Here is a 20,196-nt window from a genome sequence, read left to right as displayed (position 1 = left end):
AAGACTGGCTTCTGTGATGGTGGGGATATCGGGAGGAGGCCATCCCGATGGATCATCCACTCGGCATTTCTGGCTGAAGATTGTTGCAAACGCTTCAGCCTTGTCTTTTGCACTCACGTGCTGGGCTCTGAGGATGGGGATATTCACGGAGCCTCCTCCTTACGTTAGTTGTTTAATTGTCCACCACCATTCATGACTGGATGTAGCAGGATTGTATGTCATTGTAAATAAAAATGTAATCTTAATAAAAAGCCAAAGAAATAATTGACTTAAATTAGAGACAGAAGGAAAAAGTAAAAAAAAGTTTTAATTTTTATAATTTCTTTCTAATGACCAAAAACTATTAAAATAAGGAGTAATATGAGACTCCACATGTTTAAAAGAAAATTTTTAGTTGTTTGGCAATCATAAAGTCTAAAACTTAGTTTAGACCTGGTATTTTTAACCGTATCTGTTTGGCTTAATTAGTTACTGTCCAGCTGGGCAGATAAGCAAGTTCGCACTTTATCAGTGATTTCTCTGATTGCAGCGTGCGATGGCCCTTTAAGTCGAAGCTGTCATATTGTCGGCAAACCACTAGGACCAAGTTCCGGATTTCCGCATTTTACTGTGCATGTGCAAATGTGGGAACTTGCTCCTTCAATTCACCACTAAAAATGGAGAGAGCTGTTGAGCTCCTCCTTTATTTCAGGAGCAATTTCTGGCCCATGGTTTCAGTTTCCTCCAAGCTTCTGAGTTTTGATCTTAGTTGAGTTATTGTGGCGAGAGGTCAAATCAACGCTTGGAACTTTCAACAGGGAAGGAGGGAAATTTGGAGGGCATGACATCGTTGGACCATTTTTGCTCACTCTCTTGACTTAAAATGCTCTAGGGGTGACTTGCTGATTCAGAGTGAATTGACAGGGCTGCGCATGTCATCCACTCCCTCAGATACATTGGGTATAAGGCCTGAGAGGAATCAGAAGAAGGTGCTTTTTGTGGATTTGTTTTTATATAGCTCTGGCTACATTTGACACTCATTTCACTTCAGTTCATTGGTAAGTGCTGGTTCATGATAGTAAGCCAATGGGACTATCACTATAGTTTCCATGATCGTATGATGAGATGGAGAAGGTGGAGTTAGTCTTTTGTAGCAGCTATTTTTTAAACAAACAATGATGTTTAAACGGAAAGTAGAAAAAAATCAAAGCAAGGTAACTTATTTTCCCAAACTTTTGGATTGCTGTCAAGGTTGTTGAAAGGTTTTTTCTCGGATTGTCCGTCAGAAGAAGCAGTGTAATCCATAGTGCAAATGTCGCAGGCGTAAGATGTGGGGGCAGCAGGAGAGTTCTCCCACGACTCCTCCCCCCATGGGCTACGATCCTGGGCATTCTGACTCAAAGGTGAGCCACTGTTGCCAAAATTTTTGGAGACCTTCTTGCTGATGCTAGAGCCTCCACTAGTGGATTGAGGAAGAATGAGAGCAGAAGCTGGGCCCAGTTGTCATATTTTAGAATGTGTTTTGTGTGAAGGGAGTTGGTTAAAGTGCATGTAATTTGAGGAAACCTCTGATTGGCAACTGGATCAAGAAAGAGATGATTTTTGGTATCCAGTCTTCTATTTTTGGATGACATATAAATATAAATGAATGCAAAATGCCAGAAATTTTATAAGTTTCAGAGTGATAATCAATGTTCTCACCCCTTGAGTGTGAGGATGTAAAATAGTGAACCTACTAACACAGTAAGGTCACTTTTTTTTCAAGATCATTTTAAATTTATTGGGGGAAAATTGAACCTCATTTCTTCGCTATATGGGCACAAAATTGATTCACAACACAATAATTTGTATTGTAGATCGCACGTGACCGAAACGCACCGCAAGTGCGTTGGTCGCGATATTGACATTGGCGCCCCTTAGAGGAGTCCCTGGTGCCTGCCTAAATTAAGCGTGGAGTCAATTAAAATATTATAATGAGGGTCCTTGCACTGATTTAGGACCCATTTGGGAAAATAGTTTGTGCCAGTGCCTGATTTGTCATTTCTTAAGCCCACCTAGTAAATAATGGTGGGAAAGCCAGGAAGCAGGGATCCTGACCTTCATCAAGTAAAGTCTCTGATTAGTCATTTCAGGTTATTTGGATGCTTGTTGGACCTGATTTGGCTGCATCTGCAGAACTTTAAAACATTTTTAATCTACTTTTTGGACGTGCAGCACCTTTGTTACCGTTATAATTATGCACAGTTGCTGCAGATCATGGGTGTTCTCTGGGTGTGCCATTGGGGCTGCCGGATGAGGAGCAGCAGCACCAGTAAGTAGGGGAGACTGCAAGAGGCTCTACACCACACTGGTCTTCAGGAACCAACTGTCAAATATCAACTTCACTGAGGAGTAATGGATCAGGTGCCTCCATTTCACAAGGGAAGCAGCCACAGAGCTGTGTCACCTGTTGCTGCACAAGCTCCAGCCCCAAACCAGGGCATGGACAGCTCTGCCTGTGGTTGTCAAGGTCACCGTGGCCTGAATTTCTACACCGCACGGTCGTTCCAGACCAAAACAGGTGACATCGGCGCATCACTCAGTACGCTGGGCACTGCTGCATCAAGGTTGTGACCGAGGCTTTCAATAGGAGGAACTGCTTCATTTCCTTCCCCATGGAGCGAGTGAAGCAGGACGAGAGAGCTATGGGCTTCGCTAGGATTGAAGACTTCCCACAAGTGCAAGGAATAATTGACTGCACCCACATCACCTTGCATGCTTTGTATCAAGATCCAGGCATTTATGTCAATAGGAAGGGATTCCACTCCCTCAATGTGCAAGAGGCGTGTGATGACAAGCAGTGCATCATGCAGGTCTGTGCCCGATTTCCTGGCAGTATTCATGACATCTTTGTTCTGCACCAGTCCTCAATACCCCTTCTATTTCACCCAGACGATTAGGTATCAGACTGGGTGCCATGCTGACTGCTAGGGGTCAGGGGGTATGCCTCGAGCACGTGGCTCATGAATTCTGTCAGGAATCCGAACACAGAACCTGAGGAGTGCTATAATCAGAGCCATGACTCCACCAGAGTTCTGATTGAGCAGACCATCGGCCTTCTACAGCGGAGGTTTCACTGTGTCGGAGGTTTCACTCAACCGTTTGGGAGGAATTCTGCAGTACAGCCCAGATCGAGTCTCTAAATTCGTGGTTGTCTGCTGCACGTTTCATAACTTTGCTCTCCAAAGAAGCTAACCCTTGGATCCACTTGGGGAGGAAGAAGTGCAAGAGCTAGAAGACGATGAAAAAGATGAGGATGACGAGGAAGAGTGGGGTGACCAGTTGCACCAGTTATCGGAGCTGTCAGGCAGTAATTGATCAAGGAGAGGTTTAACTGAAAAATCCCTCCCCTCCCCAATGCACCGACACTCCCTGCTCCCAGCTCATGCAAGGAGCCTGCATCCAGCACATTAATGTCATCAAAATGTAAACCTTCTTCAGTCTCACCATATCAGCAGTACAAAAATTAAAGCAGCAGCACAGTTAACAGAAGACCAACAACACAATTCTTCATTTCATTATTCCACAAAATTAACAGTAGACAACAACAAATCACCTTTGTGCAAAGCCCTGGTGCCTGACTTCTGTGCTCTTTACCCTATTCTGGTGTTCCAACGAGGTGGTTCCCTTGTGGCTGGAGCTTGGAAGGTGGAAGGCTGCTGACCGTCCACTAAGTATACTTGCGTTGGCCATTGCAGGCTACCTTGAGGAGCTTTGGGAGCAGAGGGTCCGGCTGCAGACTGCTACACCTCGGCGGCAGTCGGGGCAGTCTGATCCAACTGGCTGTTTGACACCAACAATGGTACTGATTGAGAGGCTGTGCGGGGCAGCAGATATGCTGTCGTCCTGTGAGCTGCCAATGAACAGTATGAATAGCGCTGGCAGCCTGCTAATTCATTGTTAATGAGGCAAGGGGACCAGTTTCACTAAACGGCGCCTGCACAGCGCCGAATCGGGGCCTGGAAACAGGCGGGGACCAATTTCTACCCCTATCTACCTAAAGGTCTGTGTCTGTTACACTTCTGGTGTCACACATGCAGAGTTCTGTGTCACATTTTAATTTTGATTGGCTTTAATTACATATTTATAAAATTGCCACAAATCACAACAGAAGAGATAGGGAACATAGCAATCAAAAGTGTGAACAAAAACTACTCAGTCAATGATTAACAGTCAGCAAACAGCTGCCACTTATACAACTAGCAAGGAGAACAACAGGATCCAATGAATTTGTTCAAAATCTTTTCAGTCACCGTCTCGCTTTCTCAGTAACCTGGAGAGACAATAGTGGAAATAAGTTTTTTTTTAAACTAATAAACACATCAAAAATTGCATAATTCATAACAAAATAACTAAATGTACCGATAGTTGTCTTTTTCCTCTCTTGGAGGCCTGCACCTCTTTCAGATGCCTGGGAATTGAATTCACGGTGTTCCCTATAACTATCACTGTTAACTGAATGAAGAGGCTCTACCAGATATCAGACCACAACTTTCAGAATGCACCAGTGTCATTCTGTGGACAAACTCTGAGGATGCAACTTAATCCCTTCTGAGTCTAATAAATGCTGCCATATTTTAGAATTGGGGGGGCAGCATTGCACATGAGGAATTTTTTTAAATGATGGGCAGCAAGTTTTGCATCTAATTTACAGAAAAAAAATCCTAATTGGCACAAATTTCCAAGAAACCATTCAAAAAACACTTGCTGGCACTATCACCAAATTTTTTCAGCTGCTATGTGCCCATTCCCTCACTTCCAAATCTTAGTACGCTTCATGTACAATAGCATAATCTCCAACTCACCATGAGCAATAGCACAAATTTGATAGTATTACCAAAAACCTTGTGCATGTGAACCTGTCCTATCTTGATGAGTCTGTGTCATTGATGATTGGGCAGGAAAAGACCAGCTGGTCCATCAAGCCTGCCACCATGCTATTAAATGTAAAGAATCTTACAACACCAGGTTATAGTCCAACAATTTTATTTGAAAATCACAAGCTTTCGGAGGCTTTCTCCTTCGTCAGGTGAATGTGGAAATCCTTGAACGTTTCGCATTTATATTCAGAGAACAATACCTGGTGATTACAGATAATCTTTCCAACTGCCCGTTGTCAAGGCAATCAAAGTGTTCAGACAGAGAGGTGTTACCAACAGGACCACCGAATATACAAACGGCCAGAACACAAAACAGAGAGAGAGAGAGGGAGAAACATCCGAAAGGAAGAGAAAGACAGAAAATGACCCTTTGTATTAAAAACAGATAACTTTTATTCGCTGGTGGGGTTACGTGTCGCGTGACATGAACCCAAGATCCCGGTTGAGGCCGTCCTCATGGGTGCGGAACTTGGCTATCAATTTCTGCTCGACGATTTTGCGTTGTCGTGTGTCTCGAAGGCCGTCTTGGAGAACGCTTACCCGAAGATCGGTGGCTGAATGTCCTTGACTGCTGAAGTGTTCCCCGACTGGGAGGGAACCCTCCTGTCTGGCGATTGTTGCGCGGTGTCCGTTCATCCGTTGTCGCAGTGTCTGCATGGTTTCACCAATGTACCATGCTCCGGGGCATCCTTTCCTGCAACGTATGATGTAGACAACGTTGGCCGAGTCACAGGAGTATGAACCATGTACCTGGTGGGTGGTGTCCTCTCGTGTGATGTTGGTATCTGTGTCGATGATCTGGCATGTCTTGCAGAGGTTGCCGTGGCAGGGTTGTGTGGTGTCGTGGACGCTGTTCTCCTGAAAGCTGGGTAATTTGCTGCGAACGATGGTCTGTTTGAGGTTGGGTGGCTGTTTGAAGGCAAGTAGTGGAGGTGTGGGGATACCCTTAGCGAGGTGTTCGTCGTCATCGATGACATGTTGAAGGCTGCGGAGAACATAGCGTAGTTTCTCTGCTCCGGGGAAGTACTGGACGACGAAGGGTACTCTGTTGGTTGCGTCCCGTGTTAGTCTTCTGAGGAGGTCGATGCGATTTTTCGCTGTGGCCCGTCGGAACTGTCGATCGACGAGTCGAACGTCATATCCCGTTCTTACGAGGGCGTCTTTCAGCGTCTGTAGGTGTCCATCATGTTCCTCCTCGTCTGAGCAGATCCTGTGTATTCGCAGGGCCTGTCCATAGGGGACGGCCACTTTGACGTGGTTAGGGTGGAAGCTGGAAAAGTGGAGCATCGTGAGGTTGTCCGTGGGCTTGCGGTAGAGTGAGGTGCTGAGGTGCCCGTCTTTGATGGAGATTCGTGTGTCCAAGAAAGAAACCGATTCTGAGGAGTAGTCCATGGTGAGCTTGATGGTGGGATGGAACTTGTTGATGTTAGCGTGTAGTCTCTTTAGTGTTTCCTCACTGTGGGTCCATAGAAAGAAAATGTTGTCGATGTATCTGGTGTATAGTGTTGGTTGGAGGTCCTGTGCAGTGAAGAAGTTCTGCTCGAACTTGTGCATGAAAATGTTGGCGTATTGGGGTGCGAATTTGGTCCCCATGGTTGTTCCGTGTGTTTGGGTAAAGAACTGGTTATCGAAGGTGAAGACATTGTGATCCAGGATGAAGCGGATGAGTTGTAGGATGGCGTCTGGAGATTGGCTGTTGTTGGTGTTGAGTATTGATGCTGTTGCAGCGATGCCGTCATCGTGGGGGATACTGGTGTAGAGTGCCGAGGTGACATCGTGGTGAGAAGTGTTCCTGGTTCAACTGGTCCGTGGGTACTGAGTTTTTGTAGGAAGTCTGTAGTGTCGCGACAGAAGCTGGGGGTTCCCTGTACGATGGGTTTCAGGATGCCCTCGACGTATCCAGAGAGGTTCTCACACAGGGTTCCATTGCCTGATACGATAGGACGTCCGGGTGTGTTGGCTTTGTGTATCTTTGGGAGGCAGTAGAAGTCTCCCACGCGGGGAGTACGTGGGATGAGAGCGCGTAGGATGCTTTGAAGGTCTGGATCGAAGGTCTTGATCAGTTTGTTGAGCTGGTGGGTGTGTTCTTTGGTTGGATCTGCGGGTAACCATCTGTAGTGTTCCTGGTTGTCCAGTTGTCGGTATGCTTCTTTGCAATAGTCCGTTCTGTTCTGTATGACGATGGCTCCTCCTTTGTCCGCTGGTTTGATGACGATGTTGCGGTTGGTCTTGAGAGCGTTGATGGCGTTGCGTTGTGCTCAGGTGACATTCCGGACTGTCTTGTGAGTGCGGCTGATGAATCTGGCATTGACGCATTTCCTGACAGCTTGAGCATACATGTCAAGCTTAGGGCAGCGACCCTCCGGAGGAGTCCAGTTTGACTCTTTCTTCTTCGGTTGCTCTACCGCGGATCCCTCTGTCTGCTGTTCCGGATCGTTGATTGTCTCATTGGGTTCGCTGCTGAAATCTTGGGATTTGTGGAAGAATTCCCGGAGCCTCATTCTCCTGATGAATTCCTCTGTGTCCGCCGCGAGACCAATGGGGTCCATTTTGGTAGTGGGACAGAAATTGAGCCCTCAGCTGAGAACTTCGATTTCGTCTGGTTGAAGGGTGTGGTCGGACAAATTGACGATAGACTTCCCTGTGGTTGCAACCGTGGTACCAGGGGAAGCTTGGTTGATGCTGGCGGTGATGCCGAGTTTCTCAAGCTTCCTGCTCTTGGTTTTCATGTCGGCAGCGTAGTTCCGTTGCCTTGTCTGTTTGGCGGTGTCTCGTAGCTGGTCTGCTGTGTCCTGAGTACAGGTTGAGAGTACGGACTCTATCTTGGTTTCGAGGTTGCGGCGTCTGCTGTAGAGTTGGTGTACGAGATGGTTGCGGAGTGTGCGAGGGGTACGACGGCAGAGCCTCTCAGCGTAATCCGAGTTGTATGTCGACTTGAGTGGGTTCGTGATCTGTAGTCCTTTTGGGATCTTGTCTGCTTTCTTGCAGCTCTGTAAAAACTTGATGTCCGTGTCTATATGCGCGATCTTCTTGGATATCCTTTCCACTGTGAGCCGGCAGTTTGTGGTGTCGATGGTAGCCATGATGTGGAGATGCCGGTGATGGACTCACCATGCTATTAGATGCAAGACTTGCTGTGCATGCTAATCACATGACACCACAAACCTATTAGATCTCCACAACATAAGGCAGTCATTTTTAATGCTATGCTTTTGTTTTTTACTTTCAGTTTTTAAATTATCTTTGGCACTACTAAAACAATCTTTTTCTTGCATGACCAGGCCCTAGCCAATTCAGCATCTCTGCTCTGCCAACCCTAACCTTCTCTTCCTTCTCCTCCAAGTATTAGTGCGTGCCAAGATCCTAATGCATTCAGCTCTGCCCTAGTAAGTCTCTTTGCCCTGTCTGACTCCAACACTACATCTCTTTCTGACCTGCCACTTCCTTGACTGCTTGACCCTGAATGACGTGCGCTGTAATGGCTGATGTCTTTGCTATCACTCCCCACGAAATTCTTTCACCATTAATTGATGTATTTTTAAATGGTTCAATCCTTAATACCATTTGTGCGTACCGAATGCACAAAATGGCTACTTCACCAAATAATTTTGCTCCATACACAGATATTTTTGCCTCATACACTCCTGTGAGTCTAAAATCCTTACAGGATTGAGCTACATTTTTGCTAAGTATATGTGTGTTTTACATCTAATGTGCAGATTGTAAATATTGGTTGTTTTCTAGCTTCAGTTTTGTCCACTGATGAACTGCAATCCCTTTAATAAATGACCCTTTAACAATAATTATCTCCTCTTACGTCAGCAATGGTCTTTTGATTTTTAAAAATTTGTACAAATTGATATATCAGAACTTATAACCACATTTTGAGGAACAGCCAGTATTAATAAATAAATGTTATCCTTCAGAAGCTCAACCTTGAATATATCAAGCTGTATATTAATGTGCAAGGAGCTGCACTTTTGAATTTTTGTGAAGACTAAAAATTTGGAGTTGGTTGGATTTAACAATGGTCAATATCTGTGTTACTAAAAACAGAAAATGCTGGAAACATTCAGCAGGTCAGTCAGCATCTGTGGAGAGATCAGACAAGTTAACATCAGTCAGCATCTTCTGTTTTTGTTTCAGATTTCCAGCATGTACAATTTTTTTGCTTTTTATACTTACCATATATTTTAGTTTTAAAACAGACTTCTAGCTGAAAGCAGAACTTACCTGATTTTCTTTTTACTTTTAGCAATGATCTGAAAACTAGATGAAAGTGAATAAATTATACCTTCTCTGAACCTTTTTAGAATGCCACATTATAGTGAAGGATGGACTGCAATGAAGTAACAGTTCCTTCCTATCAATTCGGTAATTACTGTTCCCAATTTAAATGGGACATTTTATAATTTCAGGAGACTGCAAGTTTTGCATGCTTAATTCAGATAATGAAATTACAAATGTTTGGATGGAAATGTGCAGTACTTTGTACTTCATAAAAAGCACAGACCATTATAACAGACTAAAACTCCACTCTTGCCATGTCGATTTATTTTGAACTATCAGCTGTACCACAGAAGTTTTACATGACATTGCACAGTGTTCCTCGTTAATGTTGATGCAGTGTTATCCTACTTATGAAATTTTTTTAAAATCACTCACAACTCTCTTGCATCTGAATGATGTAATCTCCAAGTCCACTGCTTTTTGACTTTTGCACCAATACGAATGGAAGCATGAAAAATTATTCCCAGCAGATCAGCATAATCGAATCCCATGTGATAAAATGGAATTCAATTGAAAATGGCCCTGATAATCTTCCCCTGTGGAATAAACATATTTAGCAATGTCTTGTGCAGTATCTTTGATGCGTTGTAAAAATGTCCTTTAGCAGTAATTATAGTATTGCTGAATAATTACAACAGTGCTGAGTAAATTCCGTAGTTAAGAACAACTGAATAATTTGCTACTGTCAGAGTCAAAACTGAGTTTGTTTTTCTCATGGATGAAGTAAATCTCTGTATTCAACGTGGTCTGCATTCTGTTTAGACTTCTTATGCTGGGACTTCCCCTTGTTCAGTCAGGATCCAACGTAATACTGGAGATCTTTACGCTGAGTGAGATTAAGCATACTTTTCGCAAGATGGGTGGAAGTGGGGTCTACCGGTGGGGTGCCCATGCCAGGAAAACAGCCTAGATCCCCAAAGATTTTTTTTAAAATTCTTGATTAACCCATTTATACTGAGTGTCAAGGAGGCTATGGCTCGGATGCTAGGCTACCCCCTTCTCCATCCATGGGCAAATGCCGTATTTTCTGGCTGCACAGAGCAGGCAGGTGCAGAGATGCACCCATAGAGGCACTTGTGCTTGCTTACCACATGCAAATTAGGTGCACTCCTACTGACCCTACAAACTCCAGTGCAGTGAACGTTGGCAAGCACAATCCCAGCATAACTGCAGGAATCGCATCCCGAAGATTTTCAGGGCCATTTTTCTTCTATCTGAAAATCCTGTTAGTGATGCAGAATGCTTTTATGATGTTGCTTCTACTTTGACAGACATCTGTCAGAAAAAGAAACCTATTTATGTACCTCCTTTCCATCATTGTTTCATTCATTATTCTTCACATCATGGACAAATCAAGCAACACGAAGGGAAGTCACAATTGTGTAATACCTGTTCTTTTGAAAATATTTTCATTCTTTGCTCTATGACTTCCCAATCTTATGCTCTTTATACATTACACCACAAAGTCCTTCTTCAGTTATTTCTTCCTGTCATTAAACATACTTGTGTTCCTGCTGTTCCAGGGATAAGAAAAGAAAAATTTGATAGCTCTGGCTTCTTCTTTAGCCTGTATACTTGAAACTTTTGCTTAATGAGCAAGTTTGGGTCACAAAAATACTTATTTATGTCAAATTCTGGCCTTAGGTCTTGTTTCAAGTGCAGAAAGACCTTCCAGAAGTGGTATCTCCAATTATGTTCATGTTCTGAGAAAATGTTCAAGTTTTCATGAGGTGTGCATTAGCAACTGATGAAATTCAGGAGGGCGAATCAGTGACTATTTTCATGAACAAACCCAAGAAACATATCAAATTGGCCCACAAATTTTTCTCTCATTTCATTGTGTGAATATTCTCTCATTTCATTGTGACTCTGCCATAATGTTCCACAACCACATTAGATGCAGGGATTTGATCCTATTGTGTAAGCCACTGAGAGCCTTACATTATGGGTGTCGATACCAGTCTGCTCCCAATGTCAGTAATGGCAGTGAAGATTGTCTAAGTCATTTAGCTCCCATTCAGATCTGACCATATTTTGTAGTACATCCGGTGATTTAGAATTTAAAGACTGAGTTGGTCTTTAAATTGGAGGGGGAGGGAGAACACTATCAGTTATCTAAGAAAGAAACCTGGGTAGTGGCAATGTTTTTTTTTGAAGTCTTGGACATGGGTTTCATATGTATTAATAACCCATGCTTTATAAGTATACTTAAAGGTACATGATAATCAAGTCAAAATTACACTATCGAATGGAGGGTGCCTCGCCAAATATGACCACAAAAAGTTAATAGAATGAATTTCTCTCCAGAAATAATATGGACATTCATATTGCAGACTTTAAGCAGGGCTCATTATGAGCTTGTCTTAGCTGGAGTTGAAGTACCATCACCTTGGACCAAACCCAGAAAGAAGTTACGAAAAGCCCCTCACAGCCAACAGCATGGCTGGTCAAACCGCTCAATCATACTCAGAGCTCACAGCTTTATGCTAATTTATTGGTCAATAGGCTGATGGCTGATGAATTCTTTTTCGATGTGTATCAATCACCAAAAATCCATAGATGAAGAAAATTGCAATGGAGTCTTTTTCAAATTCAAGCGCATCATGGTTAACTCATGGGACTTCTGTTAAAATGATGCATTATTAAAATATGAAATCATTTTATTAACCATCCCACATCTAGAGAGAAAAGATATAATTCTGCCCTTGATATTTTTCCTACTCCAAAAATACAGGGAGTTTCTACTCAGGGCTGGGAGAGCATTTTTCCCACAAATACTGGAGGACAAAGCCACTTAACTAGATACTTAACTGGACTAACGATCCCTTAAACCTAACTTTGTTGGAATCCTCATGTGGAATGACGTTCATCATAACCTTATATAGTATCCATTTCTAAAAGAGGTTTGAATGATGCTATTTGTCATGCTGTGCCATAGAATGATGGAACATGGGTTTACATTCACAGTGAGTTCCCAGTTTCAGCCACCTTGCCAAAGAAGATGCCAAGTGAATGCCAGATGTTTCTTGGTTTTATCACAAGGACCACAGCGAATATAGTCTAATTAAACTTCTGCTTGCAGTTCAGATGGTCTAATTCCCGGTTTGCTCAGAGAATAATGCAGCTGAAATGTCATTTCATTCCAAACAATTCCTTTTTTAATAAGCAAATAGTGTGTACAAAAGCATTTTTTAGATGATATTTTGAAAGCTGAGTGGACATTCATCTCTGGGACTTGATTTCAGCCTAGAATAAGGTGATATATTTTTTATATATACCCTATATATGTGGTAAATTGGTTAGGTGTACTGTGCCATCTGGAACACCCATTTGATTGTGTGAGGTGAAAATCTCAGGCAACAGTGAACTGCATTGGAATTAACAGTCTCAGCAACTAACATGCAATGGCCATGCTGTTGCTTAGCAACCTCAGCAGCAACAAAATTGAGCCATCGAGGTATTTCCCCTTTTTTTGGACTCTGCCAGTTGGAAATGAATCAGATGTTCAATGCCAGCTGGCAAAAATGGGCAGCTCGTGGGACAGACAGAAATCTAAAGCAGAACAGTGGAGGACAGAAATTTGAACATGGAGGTGGAATTTTTGATTGGCCAATAATTTAAGAAAGTTAATAGTTTATTGTAGTTTGAGAATACAAGCCTAGAAATTACTGTAACACATTAGAAGCAAATTCTTCTGTCTGCATTTTTAGCAGAAGCATTAGCCTGTTTAAAATACACAGAATTACATAGAATTGCATAACATGTTACTGCACAGAAACAGGCCATTCGGCCCAACAGCCAACACTTCCTCCCTCCCTACTTCATCTAACTCTTTCAGCATATCCTTCTATTCCTTTCTACCTCATGTGTTTATCTAGCTTCCCCTTAAATGCATCTATGCTAGTCGCCTCAACTGCTTCTTGTGGTAGCGAGTTCCACATTCTAACCACTCTCTGGGTAAAGAAGTTTCTCCTGAATTTCCTATTGGATTTGTTAATGATTATGTTATATTTATGGCCCCTAGTTCTGGTCTCCCCCACAAATGGAAACATCTTCTCTACGTCTACCCAAACAAACCCTTTCATAATCTTAAAGACCTCTATCCGGTCACCCCGCAGTCTTCTCTTTTCCAGAGAAAAAAGCCCCAGCCTGCTCAATCTTTCCTGGTAGGTATAACCTCTCGGTTCTGGTATCATCCGAGTAAATCTTTTTTGTACCTCTTCCAGTGCCTCTATATCCTTTTTATAATATGGAGACCAGAACTGTTCACAGTACTCCAAGTATGGTCTAACCAAGGTTCTATATAGATCCCTCTGTTCCTCTACCCCATTTAGACTCTTATTATCCAAGCAGTATGTGGCCCCCTTATTCTTCCTACCAAAATGTAATACCTCATACTTATCTGGATTGAAATTCATTTGCCAATTACACGCCCATTCGGCAAGTTTATTAACGTCTTCCTGTATTTTGGCGCAGTCCTCCTCGATATTAACTATACCCCCCCCAATTTTGTATTGTCCACAAATTTTGAAATTGAACTTCCGATTCCTGAGTCCAAATCGTTTATGTAAATGGTGAACAATAGTGTTCCCAGCACCGATCCTTGTGGAACACCACTTCCCATCTTTTGCCAGTCTGAGTAACTACTTTTAACCCCGACTCTCTGTTTTCTGTTCTGTAGCCAGCTTGCTATCCATTCTTCTACTTGTCCCTGACTCCACATGCTTTCACCTTCATCATGAGTCGACGATGCAGTATCTTACCGAAGGCCTTTTGAAAATCCAAATATATTACATCTACTGCATTACTCTTGTCTACCCTTTCTGTTACTTCTTCAAAGAATTCAATAAGGTTGGTCAAGCATGACCTTCCCTTTTGAAATCCGTGCTGGCTATTCTTTATTATATTCTCGGTTTCTAGATGTTTTTCTATTACATCTTTGAGTAAGGATTCCATTATCTTTCCTACCACCGACGTTAAGCTAATTGGTCTGTAGCTCCCGGGACTTGTTCTATCTGTCTTTTTAAATATAGGAATCACATTAGCTGTCCACCAGTTCTCTGGCACTATTCCCTTTTCCAATGAATTTTTATATATATGTAACAGTGCCTCTGCTATCTCTTCCCTAAACTTCTTTTAATATGCGCAGATGCAATCCATCCGGACCAGGGTTTTTCTCCTCCCAAAGTTTGATTCATTTATCTATTGTCTTCCCCCTTTCTATCTTAAATGTCTTTGTATCTTTTTTGATCTCTTCTTCTAATGTCATGCCCAGCATGTTGGTCTCCCTGGTAAAACTGAGGCAATGTAATTATTTAAAATTTCTGTCATTTTGCTGTCATTACCTGTGAGTTCATCGTGTGTATCTTTTGGTAGTCCTATTCCAATCTTGATTTTTCTTATGAACTATTGCACAAATAGGTTGTGTTTTAGCTAATATTAGTCACAGGTAAACTTGGCTTCAATAATTATGCTTTAATTATTTAATTTGAAGGTGCAAATATTCTTTCTGCAGTTAAGATTAACAATGCTGTTGTCTTTAATGATGCCAGATCAATCTACTAGTACTGTAGAACCTCTAAAGGCGACCAATTTGCTGGCAAGTTAACCTATTGTAGAGCAACATTGCATTACAGACTCCACCAATAGCTAGGAGACAAGTCTGTAGCAGTGTCAGAGCACTGCATGAGAGAGTAGCCAATTTAGCAACACGTTAACTTGTTGCAGGGGATCATTCCATCACCGACTCTAACTGATGACTTTCGTTTGTGGTATAATTGCATCAACAATCTAGACAAAGCTCTTGTTCACATTGCATTTTTTAAAAAGTCACAATATTATCAAGAACAGAGTAAAACTAGACTGAATCTCGATTAGCTGGTTACAGCTAGTTTATGTGATATAAACAAGAATATGTGCCTTCTCAGGTTAAAGGAATATGTGTCAGGTTTAATTTATCACTAAAAATTCTCTCCTTCAAGTTGATTATTGCTTCATTAATACCTTAAAGAGCCTGGCTCTGAATTTGCCATCCTTGGCAGTTTGGCCTGTGACACAAAACTCTCAGCCAGTCACGTCGTGTGGCATGTTCAATATCATCAAAGCTGGGATTCTGCTTCACCTGTTGTTCAATGACAGTTTTTAAAACTAATTCACCTTCACTGTGATGTCACTGCAAGTTTATTTGTGCTTTGTTCTGCCCTGATGTCAGAATTTCAGTGCCGCTCCTCTGGTTGCCTTGATAGCTTGTTCGGATACCAATGTTGCAATTTGGGGGTCTTTTTTCAATTGGGATTTGTATGTGTAACAAATGGCAGTAACCAAATTGGAAGGAAATTAAGTTTTTTGTTAAAATGCAGAGAAAGTTTGGGGATTGAAAAATAGTCTTCACACCAGGATTAAACGGATAAAGAAGTGCATGCAAATACAGTGTAATAGTAAAATTATATAACTTTTGTCGAAACTAATCTTTGTCGTAAATGAGCAAGCTATGCATAAATGTGAATGTTTAAGTGAGGGGAAAATGACTGCTGTAAAACTCTTTTTCATTTATATCCCTTGAGTCTGTTGGAATGTTTTAAATGAAGATTTATATGAACATACAGAAGGCATATTTTCGAGCAGATGGCTGAAACCTGCATATTGCTGGAAGAAGAAAAAAATGAATGCACCAGCAACTGTATTAAAAAGAGTGGAAATATCATTTATCAATTTAAAAAAAACAGAATCTGGCAGCTGCCAGATTGAATTATAAAGAAAATCTGTTCAATCCTGCTTGTTAACCCTTTGGGAGATGGCAAAAAAATTGATTTCTAGCTAAACCAAGCAATGAAGTTGAATTGCTTACATATGTCACACGTGTCTATCATACAATTTATGCACAGGACTGGTATAAATCCAGAAAGGGACATAATTTTATTTTTGCGCAGAGGCAGACTGTTGTTAACAACAAAACTGTTTTCACTGTGTCTGCAATCTCCCTGTTGTGATTGCTGGTTCAGCACTATAAAAAGCCTCATACACTTTACAAAATTGCAATTTACTGTTGTGAATGCAGAGTAGATTCAATTTTATGTGAACCTTGAAGAGATGCCTGATTCAATTTGCAGTTGTTTTCACAGCTATCTAATGTGAACTCTATTGTTCTCATTCAGTAACAGAAGTGGCAAATTTTGAAATACTTCATTCCTTATAATTACCCATGGTTTTGAGTAGTGTGGCACTTTTTTCAAAAAAAATGTTTATAAACACTGTTAAGTTTATTACTTATTCCCTCACAATGCTGATCTCTGTAAGCATTTTTTTCCTACTTCGTTAGGTTCTCCATGTGCCGAGCATTGACCCCGTCTAAGAAATCCGACAGACTTAATTCCATAAAATTGGAAAGCAAGCAGAATTACTGAAATTATATCAGGACAGGATCTTTCGTAAACTTGCTAAGCAAATGTTTCACTGTGCCAGAAATATATGGTATGGCATATTTTATACAGAGATAGTGGAATGTTGATGATTGTTTTGTACATCCTAGTGACTTTTCTATACATAAATTAAAAACCTTGTGTCTGTGAAAAGTTCCAGTTTACAAAACCTCACTTCTTCTGGATATGTTCTTGTCCCACTTTTGTGTCAGTTTCTTACATTATAAATTTCTATGTGCACATTTATAATGGAACTGGCTATGCAAAGTTGTCATGCTGCAGTTGCACCACCAGTGGTGGCACTGCAAAGCTTTACTTTTGTGTCTTCCAGCTCCTCAGCCTGTTGTGCAGAGAAACTCCTATGCTCCAACCAACTCTATTTCTCTGCTTCCCGAACTGCCATAACTTTTCCTATTTAACTACAAATAATATTATCAAATCATAGTATTATATAAAAATAAGCACAGAATTTCTGACTTTGTAATGTGGACTGAATTGTTTCTGCGTTCTGGTCCATGTATCCCCTGCCCTCAAACTCCACCTAAAGACTACACTTGCTCAACCTTTCATGTTCAGCTACGATAACAACTTGCGATTAAAATAGATAAACGTCCCAAGGACTTCACAGAGGTGTAAGCAGACAAAAATGGACAGCAAGCCAAAGAAGGCAATATTAGAAAGGTGAACAAACCCTTGGGTTTTAAGGAGGGTTTTAAAGGAGGAGAGGCAGATGGAGTGGTTTCGGGAGGGAATTCTAGAACGTAGGGCCTAGATGGTTGAAGGCACAGCTGCCGGTGGTGGGGCAAAGAGAAGAGGAATGCACATACGACAAAGTCGAAGGAACGCAGAGTTCTCGGGGGGGTTACTAGGCAGGAGGAGGTCAGAGAGATAGGAAGGAGTGAGGCATTGAAAGGATTTAAATACGAGGATGAGAATTATTAATTTGAAGCACTGGGGGGCTGGAAGCTTAATGTAGGTGGGCGAGCGGGACTTGGTGCAGAATAGAATATGAGTAGCAGAGTTTTGGATGAGCTCAAGTTTATAGAAGGTGGAAGATGGGAGTTCATCCAGGAGAGCATTGGCGTAATCGAATCTGGAGGTGGCAAAGGCACGGATGAGGGTTTCAGCAGCAGATGGACTGAGGCTGGGCGGAGGCGGACGATGTTACGAAGGTCCTTGTGGGTAGTCTGTGTAATGGAGAGGATATGGGGTTGGATGCTTAGCTTCGGGTCTAATAGGGCACCAAGGTTACATAAGAACATAAGAAATAAGAGCAGGAGTAGGCCACACGGCCCCTCGAGTCTGCTCTGCCATTCAGTAAGATAATGGCTGATCTTCTACCTCAACTCCACTTTCCTCCCTATCCCCATATCCCTTGATTCCCTTAGTATCCAAATATCCATCGATCTCAGTCTTGAATATACTCAATGACTGAGCATTCACAGCCCTCTGGGGTGGAGAATTCCAAAGATTCATAATCCTCGGAGCGAAGAAATTTTTTCTCATCTTGGTCCTAAATGGCTGACCCCTTATCTTGAGACTATAACCTGTAGTTCTGGACTCTCCAGCCAGGGGAAGCTGCCTCTCAGCATGTACCCTGTCAAGCCCTCTCAGAATTTTATATGTTTCAATGAGATCACCTCTCGTTCTTCTGAACTCCAGAGAATATAGACCCATTCTACAAAATCTCTCCGCATAGGACAATACTCTCATCCCAGGAATCAATCTAATGAACCTTCATTGCACTCCCTCTAAGGCAAGCATAACCTTCCTTAGGTAAGAAGAACAAAACTGTACACAGTGCTCCAGGTGTGGTCTCACCAGAGCCCTATATAATAGCAGCAAGACCTCCTGATTTTTAGCCTTTATTGCAAGGGGTTTGAAGTATAACATACCATTTGCCTTCCTAATTGCTTGCTGTGCCTGCAGGTTAACTTTCTGTGATTCATGTCCAAGGACACTCAAATCTTTCTGACTACCAACATTTCTTAGTCTCTCACCTTTTAAAAGATATTCTGCTTTGTTGTTCTTCCAACCAAAGTGGATAATTTCACATTTCCCCACATTATACTCCATCTGCCACCTTCTCACCCAACCTGTCTATATCCCTTTGTGTCCTGCTCACAGTTTACTTTCCCACCTAGCTTTGCATTGTCAGCAAACTTTGATACATTACACTCGGTCCCCTCGTCTAAGTCATTGATATAGATTGTAAACAGTTGAGGCCCAAGCACTGATCCTTGCGGCACCCCACTAGTTACAACCTGCCAACCCAAAAATGATCTGTTTATTCCTACTCTCATTTCTGTCTGTTAACCAATCCTCAATCCACGCTAATATATTACCCCCAATCCCGTGAGCCCTAATCTTGTGTAACAACCTCTTGTGTGCCACCTTATCGAATGCCATTTTCATAGTTAGGCCTCATTGCAATAAAGATTAGTGCACTGACTGACAGTTCGTCAATCGGAGTACGGGGGAAAATCTGTCAGTTCCTTGGCAGAAGCAATCCGGAAGTGTCACATTCAGTGGAGATGGACAATCTTGTGGGGTGGGGGAAGAAAGTTGAGGAGCAGGGAAGTTGAGGGGCCATTGAAGGACAGACAGCAGGCTGGAAGATTTTTGTGGGATTAGGAGGAACATTCATGCTCCTGGTTTGGTTGCTCAATACTCCGTTCCACTGGGTGGAGCTCGCACTTCGCGCAATGGAAGGCCAAAATTGCATCCTAAATATGGCATGGGACCCTGATTTAAATATTTTAATGAGGCTCCTCCCCTATTTCGAACAGGAGCACTAGCCGCCTAGTTTGAGGCCCGCTCGAAAATTACATTGGGTGGGCCTCAAATGCGTAATCAGCGCAAAATTTTTCAAAAATATTTTGACCACTACTGTCCCGGCCATGTCAAAACCCAGAGCAGTGAGCAGATGAAAATTGTCGTCATTGACTCCTGCAGGGGTACAGTTACACAGATGCACACTATATTGCCAAGTGCCCATGCGTGAGCTTTGACACTGAGTATTGGCAGGATATTCAATGATGGGATGCAAAACTGCTGAGCAGATCCTGTATTCACAAAATGTCCACATATCCAGCAGGCATTGCTGGATAGAAAGCAAGATTGTAAACCTGAGCAAATTTTTCATTCTGTAGCCACAGGTGTGGAAGCCAATTGCAGCACTTCTACTTCCCTCTTGATTGAAATCAGCCAACCTGGCATAGACATGCAATTGAACCTGGGACATGCTGCTCCAGCTGCATGCTGCCTTTACCAAATGAGCCATGGGAAAATCTTTTTTTTCCTGAAGGTGTGCCTCATGCACTAACAACTGAAAATATTTTTTCCTCACAGAACAAGTGCACGTTCACTTCAGAAAATATGAGGTAGAGTACCTGCAGTTTGCATTCCGCTGGATGAATAACTTGCTGATGCGGGAGCTGCCTCTCCGATGCACCATCCGGCTTTGGGACACATATCAGGTGAATGTTGCAGAACTATATTCTTAATACTTCTAGGTTAGACTAGATGTTAAATCTTCTAATCATTGACATGGGGGGAAAGAGACTTTTAATGTTAGTCAAAATTCAAGC

At 42.3% G+C, this 20,196-nt stretch overlaps 1 protein-coding gene across 4 annotated transcripts in view; it reads left to right on the top strand.

The window, feature by feature from the left end:
* The window catches only part of LOC137344466 (TBC1 domain family member 22B-like), a 318,631-nt gene that overhangs the window by 206,017 nt on the left and 92,418 nt on the right, over nucleotides 1-20,196 (top strand). For 3 of the 4 annotated variants that reach the window (XM_068007450.1, XM_068007451.1, XM_068007449.1), the window contains one exon: nucleotides 19,958-20,085. The exons of the other annotated variant lie outside the window; for it this stretch is intronic. In XM_068007450.1, the coding sequence (XP_067863551.1) occupies nucleotides 19,958-20,085 (128 nt within the window). The remainder of the gene's footprint in view (nucleotides 1-19,957; nucleotides 20,086-20,196) is intronic. 4 annotated transcript variants of the gene reach the window in all.

The sequence above is a fragment of the Heptranchias perlo genome, chromosome 27 (genome assembly GCF_035084215.1).
Source record: "Heptranchias perlo isolate sHepPer1 chromosome 27, sHepPer1.hap1, whole genome shotgun sequence".
Classification (NCBI taxonomy): Eukaryota; Metazoa; Chordata; class Chondrichthyes; order Hexanchiformes; family Hexanchidae; genus Heptranchias; species Heptranchias perlo.
Note: the sequence above shows the minus strand (reverse complement) of the source record. Positions and strands in the feature narration are given on the sequence as shown.